The sequence below is a fragment of the Toxotes jaculatrix genome, chromosome 3 (genome assembly GCF_017976425.1).
Source record: "Toxotes jaculatrix isolate fToxJac2 chromosome 3, fToxJac2.pri, whole genome shotgun sequence".
NCBI lineage: Eukaryota > Metazoa > Chordata > Actinopteri > Toxotidae > Toxotes > Toxotes jaculatrix.
In genome coordinates, this window is record NC_054396.1 from 8,295,556 (window position 1) to 8,310,815 (window position 15,260).

General features: G+C 41.4%; 1 protein-coding gene and 3 non-coding genes across 5 annotated transcripts; 3 read left to right on the forward strand and 1 right to left on the reverse strand.

Moving 5' to 3' along the window:
* Positions 1–62: 62 nt before the first annotated feature.
* eogt (EGF domain-specific O-linked N-acetylglucosamine (GlcNAc) transferase) lies at positions 63–14,511 on the forward strand. Of its 2 annotated transcripts, XM_041034062.1 has the most exons (16): positions 63–119; positions 1,473–1,725; positions 2,265–2,365; positions 2,684–2,792; positions 3,026–3,120; positions 3,208–3,312; positions 5,612–5,718; positions 6,068–6,171; positions 7,011–7,103; positions 7,460–7,531; positions 8,278–8,364; positions 11,473–11,541; positions 11,889–11,950; positions 12,132–12,251; positions 12,669–12,771; positions 13,065–14,511. In XM_041034062.1, the coding sequence occupies exons 2-16, from the start codon at positions 1,522–1,524 to the stop codon at positions 13,209–13,211; spliced, it is 1,578 nt and encodes a 525-aa protein (XP_040889996.1). In that variant the 5' UTR covers positions 63–119; positions 1,473–1,521; the 3' UTR covers positions 13,212–14,511. The 2 variants fall into 2 exon arrangements, with proteins under 2 accessions (XP_040889996.1, XP_040889995.1); XM_041034061.1 differs by lacking the exon at positions 63–119 and having other exon boundaries at positions 1,367–1,725.
* On the reverse strand, positions 3,435–3,506 carry trnae-cuc. Its single transcript has one exon. It is a non-coding gene; the product is annotated as a tRNA-Glu (tRNA).
* trnar-acg lies at positions 4,245–4,317 on the forward strand. The gene has a single exon. It is a non-coding gene; the product is annotated as a tRNA-Arg (tRNA).
* Positions 8,531–8,602, forward strand: trnae-cuc. The gene has a single exon. It is a non-coding gene; the product is annotated as a tRNA-Glu (tRNA).
* Positions 14,512–15,260: the final 749 nt, after the last annotated feature.

The following is a 15,260-nucleotide window of genomic DNA, read 5'->3' on the forward strand; positions in this document are numbered from 1 at the left end:
TATAGCGCCACTCTGTGGCCGTCGCTGCACATTACATGCCGGTATAAGGTTTCCGGTGTTATGGCGACCACCGGCAACATAATCGCTTTGGTCTGGAGAGTAGCAGGCTGTGCATCCAGGTAAACGGTCTTTCACACAAACTCGCACCAACCTTATCTCAGTACTTACTTAGATGACCACTGACGGTGCAAGTTATTGTACCGTGTGAATGTTAATTATTGTTTCCTTCCAGTTCTTCTGCTCCACATCAGTACAGCTTAAATGACTGTTAAGGGGTTTTGGCTTTGTCAAGAACTAACGCTGTATGTTAGCCAACATCTAAATATTTCACACATTATCTTCAATTAAGGCATTTTTCTTACTCTTTAAACCTCTTACAAAAGAAAACAGTACGTAATTCGTTATTACCTCCGCAGCTCCTCCGTCTTTAACATTTATCTCACATGCCGGCTCTGTCACCGAGTGTTTCTTACCGGTTACCACGTTAACGTTAACGGAAACTTACCGGCGGTAAGCTAGCTGGAAGTTTGATAGTCACATATCACAGTTAAGCTAATTAGCTAGCAAAAATAAAGTATGCTCCTTCTCTGAGATCCTATGAGCGCCAAAAGACATGGATGTAACGCCAGGGGACACGTTTACAGGGTCTTGTAAAACAAACAAACAAAAAAAAAAAAGCCTCAGCCTCATAAAAAAACTTTAATCAAACGTAACGATAATTAGTGAAAACAAATGCTATCATAAGATTTTGTTATTGTCGCCAGCACCGTGAATTCACACGTAGCTTCACTCCTGGAGTATAACATTAGATTTCACAGATGGAGCGAGCCGATGTTTTAATGCAGCGCGGTAGTTTTTACTCCCATAGCAAAGACTAAACTCCCTGGAAGTTAACTCTAACTGTAATTAATGACTGGTCCAGCCATACTCTAACTCTTACCACCTATTGTTATCAAATCTGCGGAATAGACAGTTTTATAATTTTTGTCACGTGCAGCAACATCAGTCTCAGCTCCTTCAGATGTGAAACGATTCGGGAGCCATTGTTATTCAGCACATTGTGGTTACAGCATAAACAAAGGTCACACTGCTCATCGATCATTGATTTCTGTGTGAGCACATGCATGCTTGAGAGGTTTCACAAAATTGCTTGGATCATGGAAATATGACTGGAGTGTAAATACTGGTTTGGCCACCTGGAGGTACATAGGTCACATTATTACCAGCCAGGAGTTTTCATTTGCCCATTCATGCTCAGTTATGATTGCTCAGACAACAGTCGGAAAAAGGTCAGTAGCCTAAACACTTCCTGCAGTGGGACCTTTCCTTATGTGGAGCTCAAATCTGCCTCGAGCTACGTTCCCACACACTTGCCTGTGCCCACATGCTTGTATAGTGTGGTGTTAGGCTTTCAACCAAGATTACAGAGTGCAAGTCTGAGTCTGTGTTTCTGTGTCTCGGCCTTTTCACAGAGGGCTGTGAAGAGAGGCAGCTATCTCACATGTCTGAGCAATTCTGACTATGCTGCTCTTGGTAGCGCTGGGCCTAGTTTTTTCTTCCACTGTGGTCACCACTGAGAAGGCTTTGAACACCAACCACAAACCACCAGCACCGCTCCTCAACTACAGCAGGATCTCCCTGCCGCCAGAGCACGTACCCTACTTCCTCTACAACAACAAGAGGGTCGCCAAGCAATGTCGCCAGGACCCGCTCTGCCCTTTTAAAGTAAGATGTGGACTTTTCACTGTTTCAGTTTTTTTTCAGTGTAGAATGGCTTACATGTTACTGAGTTCTTTTGAGTTTTGCTGCACTGTGAGGAAAAGCTCTGTTAATTTACTGTAAAGTGCCTTAAGATTCAGATTATGATTAATAACCACGTCACATGTGTTAGTGATGGGTAGGATGGAGTAGCAAATATTTTTGATCTAGTTTTGAACTGACTGTCTTGGCTGTCTTAGGAAAAGGAAATTACTTTGTGTCCACAGAATCTGCTTTCTTTCCATGTTCAGACAGTGAACCTCCCCATTGTTTAACCTCTCATGTTGAATGTCATAATGTTTTTTTTTCTGTAATTTTTAATGAATGACCAATGTCCTGTAGAAAAATAACATTTGATGGTAAACTTGTGTCACACCATTATATGAAGTTTCTTATCTTTCTTGCTCTCTCTCTTTGTCTTTGTGTCTTTCTCACACACACACACACACACACACACACACACACACACACACACACACTGTATTTTCACACATTTTTTACAACAGGATGCACTGCTGGACTTGTTTGCCTGTTGGGGTTACGAGAAGAACTGCGATCCAGGGAAGCGCTTTAGCTATCCAGTCTGTACCAAAGCTGACTCTGGATGGTACTGCTTCTCACATCACATTCCTACACACTTTATGTTCTCACTTTGTCCTTCTCAGTAGTATAATCTAATGCAGTTTACATAGTTTGCCTTCCACATTCTCACCGGAGCCATGATGCTACAGCTGTGGTGTGTCAGAGGCTCGGTAATCTTAAGCATCACAGATAATAATACTCTTTTATTCATAGGTATTGAATTTACTCAACCACAAACTCCATTGTCTCTCCAAAGTAAAAGCCTGCTCATTCATAGCATGCATCATTGACGAGCCATTTTGGTTTTGGCTTTGCTGATCTGCCTAAATCTGTGATCTGTTAGGGCTCGTTCACTGGAGGCAGCCCAGGAGCTTTTCTGGAAACAGGCTGATTTTGGCTACGTCAAAGAGCGTCTCTCCGAGCTCAAAACACTCTGCAAGGCCGGCAAGCCAGTAAGTCTGCTCATTTCCTTAGTTCCCACGGGCCCACTGAGTCAACAGGAAGAAACAATAGGTAGAGAGAGAAACAGTGTTAAACGAGGCCACAGACAATAGGCCTGATTGTCAGTGGACATAATTTGCAGTTCAAAAGCAGTAGTATAGAGACCACTCTCACAGTCTCTAAGGTCCAGAGTTTATTAATATTACTTAAATACTAAACAGTTCTCATCTTAAAAATTTTCCAGGAGCACTCTTCATTAAGATGCAGCAGCCACGCTAGATTCTGTAAGGCAACAAACCTTTATCTGGACTTGAGGAAGCCACGCAGAACTCATGAAAGGTTAGTACGTTACAAAGTGACACATCCTCAAAACACCTTGACACTGATCAGTCAGTGCCTTGAAACTGATTCATGTTTATGCTGCAGATACAAGGAGGACTTCCTTCAGAAGGGTGAGATCGGTGGTCACTGCAGACTGAACAAGCAAGTGCTTGCTGCCCAGGGAGAGCACAAGAGCCCCTTGCAGTCTTGGTGAGGCAGGACACACACATTCACACACTCAGTTTGTGAGCTTTAGCCGATGACTTTGATATGAGCTCTTGAGAGTTAGAGAAAACATGGACTTAGGATCACAAAAAGAGGCCCAAAAGATGTTCCCTGACCGGGAATCGAACCCGGGCCGCGGCGGTGAGAGCGCCGAATCCTAACCACTAGACCACCAGGGAGTTGGTGATGTGGTTTTCTAAACAGTGTTTGCACCGTATGACATATGTTCATAGGTTACATGTACATGGTTTGTGTCTCCACATGAGTTTGGTTTGTAAATTGCTTGTCGATGATCTTGACTGAGTGATGTTCCTGCACAACCCTGTGGGTTCCTTGATTTTGTGAATAGAATTGAGAATGGGAAATGCTGAAACATGCCTGCAAATAGATATATAAAGAGGACATTACGTTCAGCATGACTGTAGGAGGCAGACCTCCTGTGTACTTCTCATACTGTCTTCCACACTGATAAAGTACTCCGAGCACTGTGTTGCCAGGCATCCGTAGGTAGCAGTAACTTCCTTGCCTGCCTGAAGAATCAGCAGTTACAGTATATATCAAGTTTACTTTGAGTCAGACCAGCTACTTCTCCATCACAGGGAAAAGTAGGTAAATAGTGAGAGATGCAAAAGCTCTGCAGACAATTGTTACTGACATAAATACATGTAGAGATATTCATAAGAATAGGAGCATAAGTAGTAGTGAGTGAGAGTGAGTCTCTCCTCATCTCATTGGTATACAGTAAATATAGAAAAAAAGTTGCTCTTGTTGCTCTGATCATAAATCTGAATGGAGTAGAAAACACTTTGCTTCTTCTCAAAGCAGTGCCCAAAGGGAAGGGGAAGGCAAGACCAGCCAGGAATGCTTGGGGGTGGAGTCTGTGCTTGTCTTTTGTTCAGACCATCTGGCTCTGCAGTGGGCCAGTGGCGCAATGGATAACGCGTCTGACTACGGATCAGAAGATTCTAGGTTCGACTCCTGGCTGGCTCGTTTTCTGTTTTTCCCTCGTTTGTAGAAAGAATCATGCTGCAGTAATTACAATAGTCCTGTACAGAGTGAGCAAATCTGCTACTACATGTGAAATGGTACTCATAATATGCCACTAATATAGCAGCAGCTGGATCTTTCCTAATCTTCTGGACTTCCCTCATCCCTGTAAACTATTTCAAACAATCCTGTTTGTCACACATCTGTATAACATTGAACCAGAGGGAAAATGTCCACTCACCAGCCCTAATGTCTTTTGACGTAAAAGACTTGTAATTGTGAGCCAGTGAGCTTCGTGTATAGTCAGTACTGTCAAATGATCAGATTCTAGGTTCAGCTCCTGGCTGGCTCGTGAGGGATGCTACAGTGACCGCTACAGACCGCTCAATCAGACCAGTAGCACTGAGAACAGAAAGCCTCCACTGGCCTCGTCAGCCAGGAAACATAGAGGAACAGAGAGTATAGTGAATGTTATATCTATTAGGGCACAAGTTTTTAAATGATTTAGTATGATAAATTAATCATATAGCCTCCACTTTGCCATGTTTTACAAGAGAATGAAGGAGCTGGTACCAGCTCTCTCGGTCTCAAAGGATGCATAACAATTGAGTGTTTATATGGCTGTTGTAGCTGAACAATGAAAAGCCTCTACATTGGCAATTATAGACACATACTTTTTTTTAAGATTAAATATTGTGTAAAGCGCCAATAATCACACCCAAAATATAATCATATTATTTATCTGTCAGGCCTCATCAATTGTAAATCTCCCACAGATAATTTAAGAAAATCATGATTTTTGTATTTCATCTCTGTACTACAGTTCCACCAGAGAGAGAGAAGGAGGATATGTGTCAAAATATTACTCATTGTTTAAACTTCATGATTTGATTTCAGATTGAATAGACAGCATATTCCAGTGATGCTTTTTAGTGTAAATGTAGTGTTTTTATTTTATTTTAGCATGTTACAGATAATTCTGATGGCGTAATTTGTGTGTTTGGAGAAGAATTTGACATTCTCTATGAAAATTGAGTGTGTTTTTGTGTTGATTTTAGCCCATTCATGTCAGTCTCACCGCTGGGTTTGTGGGTCTCAGTGTGAGGTTCAGTCTGGTGCAGTTTCTGTTTTGATGCCTCCACTGGCAGCAACCACAGTCAGAAATGTCCCAATCCTACGCACAGGAGCTTTAAAAGAAATCAAATCACTGTTGAAAACCATCACACTGTAAATGTTTTTGGGTTGTAATGCTGTTCTATTTTCAATACCACACTGATGGGACATGCTGTTTTTGTAGGTATGCTGAGCTGCAGTCATACACAGAGCTGGACTATCACCCCATAGAGGATGGTCACTGTGAAATCATTGTTGAAAAACCCACTGTTTTTATGAAACTGGATGCTGGTGAGTAACAAAGATTTACATGACTCCGTTTAAAACCATGCAGTCTCAACAAATAGCTGAAACCTTAACTGTCATGATGCTTTAATAGAAAACAATACACATGGTGTTTTGAACATGTGAGCACATTTAACTTGTTTGAGGGATGACACTGGATAAACATTTTATTGCAGTCAACTCACGTTTCCAAAATGTAATATCACCAAAAACTATTGAAAGCTTAACTCTAGTTTTTATTTATTATTCTTTTAGTTAGAAGGCCTGAAACTGACTGACTGAGTTCACTTATTTTCTAATTTTATTTGTGATGATGATATGATGACAAACTAACAGCTGTGTGTTTTTCTAATAGGGGTGAACATGTACCACCATTTCTGTGATTTCGTCAACCTCTACATCTCTCAGCACATTAACAACTCCTTCAGCACAGATATCAACATTGTCATGTGGGACACGGTGGGTTGTTCTTAGTTAAACATAGCTGCTCAAAGTGAACATGCTTACTAATACCACTGGAAATTACAGCAATTCATAAATGAATTTCATGCCAGCATTATAGACTGAGGCAAGAGGAGGTACATGCTTAAGATGCTCATATCAGACTTTTATTTATCCATCTAAATAAAACAAGGCAGGATTTTCCAAGTGGCCCGCCTCCAGTGAACTGGTGACTGCCTCTTCTAGCTGCATAAGAAATAAAGTCACATTTATGCAATAAATTCTTAGGTTTGGGAGTTTCAGATCTGGTCTTGGATTTCAAAATGCTGATGCAGAACACGCTACATTATTTTTAGCAGACAGAGTGATATATTTTAGCTTTTTTTTTCTTAACTTGTCTGACATTATTGTCCAGAAGCATGAAAACACAAGAATCAAACAAGTCAGTGGCATGAGGGCCTGATGAAGACATCAAGAGGAAACACCGGTTGAAAAACAGAATGATTTATGAGCAGCCTTATCCGGCCCATTGTTCCCCCACTGTGCCCAGAGGTAAAGAGGAAAAAGGAAAGAAAGAAAAAGAAGAGGGAAGGAGACAAAACTGACCGAGAAGGAACGCAGTGACCTTTCATCACAAACGGCACAATGCAAACCAAACAGGGTCGGACTGTCAGATAACAGTGTGCTAACAGGTTTTGTATAAAACCAAACCTTCAGAAAAATATGACCATCAGAGTTTGAAAACCGATAACTGACTCCTGTGCTGCTAAAGGCTGTAGCTTTGTTTTTCATTTCACTTGTAACATCAGTGTAATCAGTGTTTGCTCCCTTCTTCTTCTTTTTTTTTTCCTCTTCAGAGTTTTTATGGTTATGGAGATCTGTTCAGTGAAACATGGAGGGCCTTCTCAGAGTATGACATCATTCACCTGAAGACCTATGACTCGAAAAGGGTAGGTATAATGTCAGCACTGGGTCGTCTCATCTCATCACTTACTCAGCTATGGTTTTTTAATGGTAGTTCCTCTGGCACACAGGAAATATTGTGTTTGGTGTGTCCACAAGCAGCAACAATGGTCTGGTTGAAATCTATATATCTATATATATATATGTGTGTGTGTGTGTGTAAAACTCTGAAGTTAGTGTGACTAACCATGGCTGAACAGATGAGAAATTAGCACCTCCTACAGGCTCTCAAAATCCATCAGTATTCCATCGTGTGTCTTACACCATGTCATACACACAGAGAAACAGATTTCTGTGCCGTGCTGTATTCTTTCTTCTTTGATCTCTTCACACTTGTCTGTAGGTGTGTTTCAAAGATGCCTTCTTCTCCCTGCTTCCAAGAATGAGATACGGCCTCTTTTACAACACTCCTCTCGTAAGTTATCCCTCACGTACATGTGTGTGTTTGTGTGTGTGTGCAGTCACTAACAGGATGTACTTTGTACAACTTTTCTTTGAACAAACTACAGTCTCCTGTACTTTCAGTGTTGACTTGTTTGTGTCTTTATTTATATGTTTTTATCTCACATTTTGTGATAGATTCATACATAATGTTTGTTTAGTCATAAACATGCAGTTCATATCAAATATTTATGTGATATATTCAAAAGCTCAGCACGTGCTTATGTTATTTAAATGATAATTCCAAGGAGATTACTATAAAGATGATACCATGTAAATATGTGTTGTCCTGTGGTTGCTTCCTTGAGGCGCGAAATATTGATAGGTCAGCCTCAAGCTGATGCTTTTGATTGCCCCTGCAGCACATGTCATGTTTATATTCATGTGCTCACATTTATAGCTGCAGTGCAGCTGTCTATGTGAGAAAATTCTCAGACTTGAGTAATGCATAGGCTCATATGATATTCATTCTAGGGAGATTAGGAAATATGTTTACAATTGTCAGATTCCCAGTGTATTACACATTTTCCATCACTGTCCAATGCGGCAGTGCACAGGTGTGTCCAAATTCAATTTACCTTCATTTCAAATCAGTATCAATATCTAAAAATAAAAAATATTGTTAATCTTTTAGCATGACAGTATACAACCTATAACAAAAAATAATTTTGATACAATAGTTTGAATTGAATGGATGATTCTGTTGTGTGCTGATGGCAGATCTCGGACTGCTACAGTGAGGGGATGTTTAGGGCGTTCTCCCAGCATGTCCTCCATCGGCTGAACATCACGCAAGATGGGCCAAAGGTAGGAAGAAACACTAATTAACATCTGTTAACTTACATATGTGAATGTCAGGACTTAATGTGAAACAGTTGGAGTTAACTTTAAATATCGTATAGCTGAAATGACTAGGCTGCTACTGTGCAAGTCATATAATCTTGACCAGAAGTCTCTCAATATCTATGCCAGGTCCCTGGTGGTCTAGTGGTTAGGATTCGGCGCTCTCACCGCCGCGGCCCGGGTTCGATTCCCGGTCAGGGAACACTTTATTTAAGTTTGCGTATTTGCGTTTCACTATATTTGAAAAATATATGTTTGTGTTTCTGTAGTATAAGTTGTGAATTCGGGTCAAACAAAAAAAATGCAATAATAAGGCACTTTGTCACGTTACCCTATGCACATACACAGACTGAGAATGGAAACACAGTGTTATGTGGAAACACCAAAACCTAAGCACTACGCTATCAGAGACTGCTTGCACGTTTCCTGGTTTGGTATCCATTAACACATGTACCAAAATAGCATGAGTGAAAGGAGCAACTGGCACCGGGTGATAAGAGAACTTTGACAAACAAATCAAGGCTGTGAGTTGTTCTCTGTGATAGATGAGCCATCTCAGGTTACAGTGTTTTGCGAGCTGAAATCACTTCATTGGAAGATGGTCAGCAGTAGCATAGTTGAGTTTGGTTCCCATGATAAGTGTGATGAGTGTTGTTGTTGTTTTTTTTTTTTTTTTTTTTTTTTTTTTTTGGTCGAGATTTTAGTTTGTTACTGGTAGATCAAAGTCTACTGTTTTATTAGACAACTAGGGCATCGCCTTAGCCAATCACTATGATCCTTGGTGAAGTGTCAATTAATACATTAAAGTTCCGTATTTGTATTTCAGTTTCTTAGAGACTAAGTAAGACTAAGGTTATGTATAAACTGTATTTCTGTGATGAAAGTGGTTGATTCTGCTCTAACAATGAGCAAAGGTCATTAGGTTTCTTGAGAAACTGCACTAAACACGTTCACATACAGAGAATGATAACTCAGTGTCTGCATAATGTGTAGCATGTTTTGACTTGGCTTAATTCTCAATAGATGACATAATCTATCAGTGGAACTGAAGTCTGTCTTTACAGCCGTCTTTGAATATCAGAGAGTCACTCAGTTTGGCTGAACACTGAATATGTAAATCTCACAAAATATGTTACTGCAGACAGTGCTATGATCTTAATGCTGTTACCATACAAGCCATAGGTTCTTTCACAGCTCCTTGGCGGGCTGCTGGTTAGGATTCAGCATACTCACCGTCATGGCCTGGGTTTGATTCCCGGTAGAGGAAGACATTATGTATATTTTTGGCATTCTGGTTCCTCATCAGCAACTGTAATATTATTTCTCCTCCTGCAAACCTGAATTCAGTACACGTATAAATGTTGGCCTGGTGTTGTGCAATATGATAGATTGAAAAATTAGTTCTTTACCACATACTGTGTGTGTAGCAGATGACCAGGGGAGTGACTTACTCAAGCTCTTTCTTATGAGGCTTCAGTCAAACACTAAAATTATGATTTTATTATTATAACAACCAAGCAGTGAAGCAGTGTGGACCAGTTCATAGTGCAGGGGACGGGCCCGGGGGAAGCCATTTTGATGTTGTATAATCGGTTAATCCCTATTTAACCACCAGTCACGTTTTAAACGTGTGATCTCACTGACATCAGAAAAGACTTTTAGATGTATTGTTTTGCATCAAAGTCTCTGCTCACTCAGAACCACCTGACCAACAGGATGCTCTGTGGCTGCTTTTGAAACAGTTTTCCCATAATGCATTACCCAGTCTGTACTTATGTTTCAAAATACATAACGCATAATAATATTGTAATACTCTGGCCTCTATGTCATAACTGTGTTTTAAGGTTGATTTCACAATGTTTTTAGAAGAAACAGGAAACAAAAGCTGTGGTTTCTAAATCCTTCTTTTTTGGATGTGGTTTTTGGAAACCTCTTTCTTTTGCTTATAGGACCTTCCTTGCCATTTTAAACTAAGATTGAGTGGTTACAGTATATTTTAAAACGAGCATCAGTCTAAACAACCACGCTCGACGGGAGAGTCGCCACACTGACTGCACACTGTAGATCTCCTCACTATGTTAAACTCAGGGAACGGGCCTGCTAGTTTCTGAAAGAGTGCATGCGTAAATGCTGTACATGCACGCATACAGAGACTCTCACAGCCAGGCGCTCTCCTCCTGATTGATCTCCTACATCTATAACTCTCCGACAGTCCTCACAGAAGTTTTATGATCCCAGGTTTGAAGTACTTGACGGTATCTTTATGACCAGCAAAGCCCAATAACTTCTTCCTTCCTGTGGAGCAGCTCATTGGGTATTCATGGACTTTGCTGGAAATATGCTAAGAGGCTTTTCAGCGAGACATGGGGCTGTTGGCGATAGCAGACCAGCTACTGAATGAGAGGTCTGCTCGGCCCTGACCCTCTCCACAGCTCCTCCTTTCATACCTAGATTAATGGCACAGCCAGAGACTCACACTGCTGCTCTCGTCTATTGTGTTCTATTCATACACCTCTGCCGCCCCTCTCCTCCTGTCTCCCCCTCGTCATAATTTGCTCCGGTCTGGTCTTGCTCAGAATGGCATCTTTTTCAGTACTTTTTAAAAATAATTTTTAAGTAGAAGAGGAGAAATTAGATCTGTTCTGAATGCATATATGCTCACTGCTTGTAGTAAGGTGTTGCAGTTGAGGTTGATTTATGGTGTACAGGAGATTGCACAGCTTGTAAATTGCTGTAATTGTCATTACTTTGATTTAAGTTGTCATTATTAATTATTCCCACATCACAAAGGTTGACACCTCAAAGAAAGTCTAAATGCACTTTCAGAACACAAGGTGGCAGTAGAAGAATACAGAAAAAGAAAGATTGTATATCTAAGAAGATCATTTCAGAAAAGTAAAACTTTATTTCCACTTAAAAACAAAATTACTTTTTAATGTGATTTACGTTCATTTTTATCTGTTCTTCTCTGCATTTGAAGAAGAAGCCTTTAAATTTGTGAATATCGTTTTCCCAGCCACTTGTCTTTTCCGTCCTTGGCTGATTGATTATTGGGTGCATTGCTGTTTTCAGGAGGGGCATGTTCGTGTCACGCTGCTGACACGCAGCACAGAATACAGAAGGATATTAAACCAAGTGGAGGTGAGTCCAGCACCACCTTCCCTCCCTCCTCCTTTCTGTCTCTTTCTTCTTTGCAACTTGTTCTTCTCCCTCTATCTTGTTCTACCACCTGTCCTCCTCCTCCTTTCCTTCTGTCTTTCTCTCTCTCTTTTAGTCTCCATCTCTTTCTTCACTTTATACAACTCTCCCATTCCCTCAGCCCCTCCTCTCTAACATTGATTTACTGCCCGCCTCTGTTAAGTGCCTATTTAAGATCTTATTTGCTATAAACAGTGCGAGTAAAAAAGGCTTGTGATTTATATGGTCACTGCCCATATTTGTTTGCTCTCTCATTGATCAGACAATACGTCCCTGTGTTGTTGTTACAGCTGGTAAATGCCCTCAAGACTGTGCCTTTACTGGAGGTCAATGTGGTGGACTACAAATACAAGTGAGTTACAGAGCGCTCGCCTCATTACTGCAGGAGCCATTCATTCATTGCTGCTTAGCACTGGTCGGGGATGTAACAGTGCTGTATAAGAATAAAGAAAGTGCTTCGCTTTTTAAATTGTGTAATAGGACGGCGTTCACACAATGAAGATGACTGATGTGTGACTATGTCTGTCTTTCAGGGATGTTCCCTTCCTGGAGCAGTTGAGGATCACCCACAACTCTGACATTTTCATAGGGATGCATGGGGCAGGTCTCACACACCTCCTCTTCCTCCCTGACTGGGCTGTCATCTTTGAGCTGTGAGTGACACGTTTTGCCTGCCTGTGTGTGTGTGTGTGTGTGTGTGTGTGTGTGTGTGTGTGTGTGTGTGTGTGTGTGTGTGTGTGTGTGTGTGTGTGTGTGTGTGTGTGACAGACAGGGGAGTGGAGAGAGCGATGGGTTTGGCAGCAAGCTGTGCCCAAAGTACCCCTCAGCCACTCAGCGTATGACTGTGAAATACTTCCTAATTAACCAGGCATTCATCACACCTGGCTACCCTGGGTAGAGTAACTGATTGGGGGGGGGGGGGGTGCAATTTGGTGAGTAACACAGAGTGGGGACCACAGTGTGCGAACAGCGAGAGAGAGAGAGAAAGATGAAGCAAGAAAGAGTGAAGAGTGAAAGTGAGGCAGACCGAGGAGAGCAAGAGATAAAGTGTCTGCATCTGTCCCTCCCAGATATAATTGTCAGGATGAGAGCTGCTATCGAGATTTGGCTCGGCTGCGGGGCATTCGATACGTGACTTGGCAGAAAATGGACAAAGTGCTCCCACAGGACAAGGTAGGGGAAACTCCCGTACCAACCATCAGCTCGCCAGCACCTCAGCACGAGTTCTCTCAATTCATCTCACCCATCTCACACATACACACACTCACTTGCACACATTTAATTATGTGTAATTATAGACACAGCAGAACAAATGTACAGTCTTCATTTCTCACTTGTGTTGTCTGTCTGTCACCAGAGAGGACAGCCTGACAGCACAAACATTTCTATTTTGTCTTGTTGCATTGTTTCCCAGTGTTTTTAATATCACTTTACTGCATGCACTTTCCTCTTAACACCTCTCGCAGGGTCACCATCCCACCCTCGGAGACCATCCGAAGTTTACCAACTACTCTTTTGATGTGGGGGAATTCATGCGGCTTGTGCTGGAGGCAGCCGATTACGTCACGCACCATCAGAAATGGCAGCGGCGAACCCTCCATGATGAACTCTAGAGTCTCTGTGAGCGGAGGTGGGATACAAACATCTGGCTGTTAAACAACTCTTAAGATGATCCTTTCGTTACAATCCGTAGACACTGGCAGTGTGCAAATGGCGATTTAAATTACCTCATTCACCAGTGGTCTGACAGAATATTTGTCCGCTGTTTTGATAAGTCTGGATGAGTGAAAGCAGCATGGCGGACAACTCGGGTTTGAATAGCTTCCATCAGCTCTATTAGTGTCAAATCAGTTAAGGGACGAGACGCATGTAGACGAAGCATCTGGAGAGCGATAAGATGTGTCCTATGTTTCTTCATTACCTCCGCTGTGTCTACTTCATTCCACGGCGACAAAGTTAGCTAATGAGCAGCTGTTACTGCGTCCCTTCACTTGCGACATCTTGTCACATTTGATCAGTGTCACCTTGATGCGAGGCTCTTCAGAGCTGTTGACAATCACGGCAGAGTTTCTGAGCACATCCAGCAGACACCGCTCTAATATGATGTGCAGTGTTCACATGCTGGATTTGCGCATATAGTTGCAAACTTAGACTTTTGTTGCCGTTAGTTTGACATACTGAACTCATGTGTTCTTAAGTTATGCTCATCAACACTAAAAAAGAAAAAAAAAGAAAGACAGAAGGTAAGTGAGACTCTCCAAGTGGCTCTTCTCTTTTCTATCAGTATTTGTGTTAAGTGCACATACAACTACATATATACTTTAAAACACTTTAATGTTAAGTATTGTGAAACATACATTCAAGTATTTCTTAATAAGTGTCAACACTCCATTATCTCTCAAAACATATAACAGCTTAATATCAAAACTATCAAACACACTTTTTAAATCTACCTTTTACTAATGCGCCTTTTATTTAAGTTTACACGGTTTACATGCTTTTACTTTTGTCATTTATTTAAAAGTCTATCTAGTTGACTGATGTCTGAATTACTGGTAATTCCTTTGCAGTTTTATCAAAGGAAATTTATTATCAGTGTGGTCAAATGATGAGGGTGCTGCTACCAGTTGTTAGTTCTCCTGAAGCCTTTTGAACGCTGTTAGTTTCATATTTCACCGTAAATTAGTTTGAAAGAGAATGGGCACAATTTGCATGCAGTGTGATGCAATGCACAAGAGTATTTTGAGGGATCAGAGGATCATTTTCATGTTTCTTGGCCTTTCTGCGAGCTTTATGTTTTATTTATCAATGAAACCACGTTGAACTGAGTCTGACTTTTTTGGTCAGGGCTTTGCTAGTCATGTAGGCGATTTAACATTAAATTTGCTGTGTAATATTTTAAAATAAATAATTCTTTAAAAAAAAAAATGCTGAAGCATATCTTTCTGTCTGCGCCGGCCATCTTAGGCACCAGAGAGTTAATTCATATTAATTTAATCAATTATCTTTTGAAGTCTGACCTTGGAGGGGGAAAACTGAAGCCTCTGTCTTGCCAGATCTTGCTGATGCCAGACAGCTCTTTGCTGCCGGTTTCATTATTTTAGAGAGTTCAGGTCTAAGGAGGGAAAGGGCTCTGCGCTAAAGGGCATTAGTTCAGTTTTTTACTGTCACCATAATAAATCTGGATGGCCTCAAAAACCGCCTGAATGAACAGTGACGCATCATAGCCGCATGGGGGCAGTACAACACCACACATGAGGCCAGATCTTCACCCTGCGCTGTGTGATCGCCCCTGACAGACTGAGACAGACTGATTGAGAATAACTCATGCACAAATATATCCACCGGGTCATCAGAAGACAATGTTTGTTAAAGCGTGTTTGCTCCAATATCACAAGTTTGATGTCAGCAGTCGTGCTCCTGCCCGCTCTTTGCGGATGTTGTGTCTGAACTTATTGACAGACACCGGGCCTGTCTGGGATGGACACTATTTATGGCCCTGCTCGGGTTACTGCCGGTGACCTCGTAAAGAAATGAAGAATCTCTATGCAAGGCAGGGAGATCAAAAGCAGAGGAACCAAGATGTCTGCTCTCATTAACCTTCGTGGCGGTTCCAAATCGATGACCAAGTGCTGCGTATTTTAGCGCAAAGCCTGGCAGCT

Excerpts from the sequence above, each read along its gene's own strand:
- eogt (XM_041034062.1), top strand. The coding sequence starts at position 1,522 with ATGCTGCTCTTGGTAGCGCTGGGCCTAGTTTTTTCTTCCACTGTGGTC. Across the intron at positions 7,532-8,277 it reads TCTTTTACAACACTCCTCTC|ATCTCGGACTGCTACAGTGA; the intron begins GTAAGTTATCCC and ends TGCTGATGGCAG. Across the intron at positions 12,772-13,064 it reads AAGTGCTCCCACAGGACAAG|GGTCACCATCCCACCCTCGG; the intron begins GTAGGGGAAACT and ends CACCTCTCGCAG.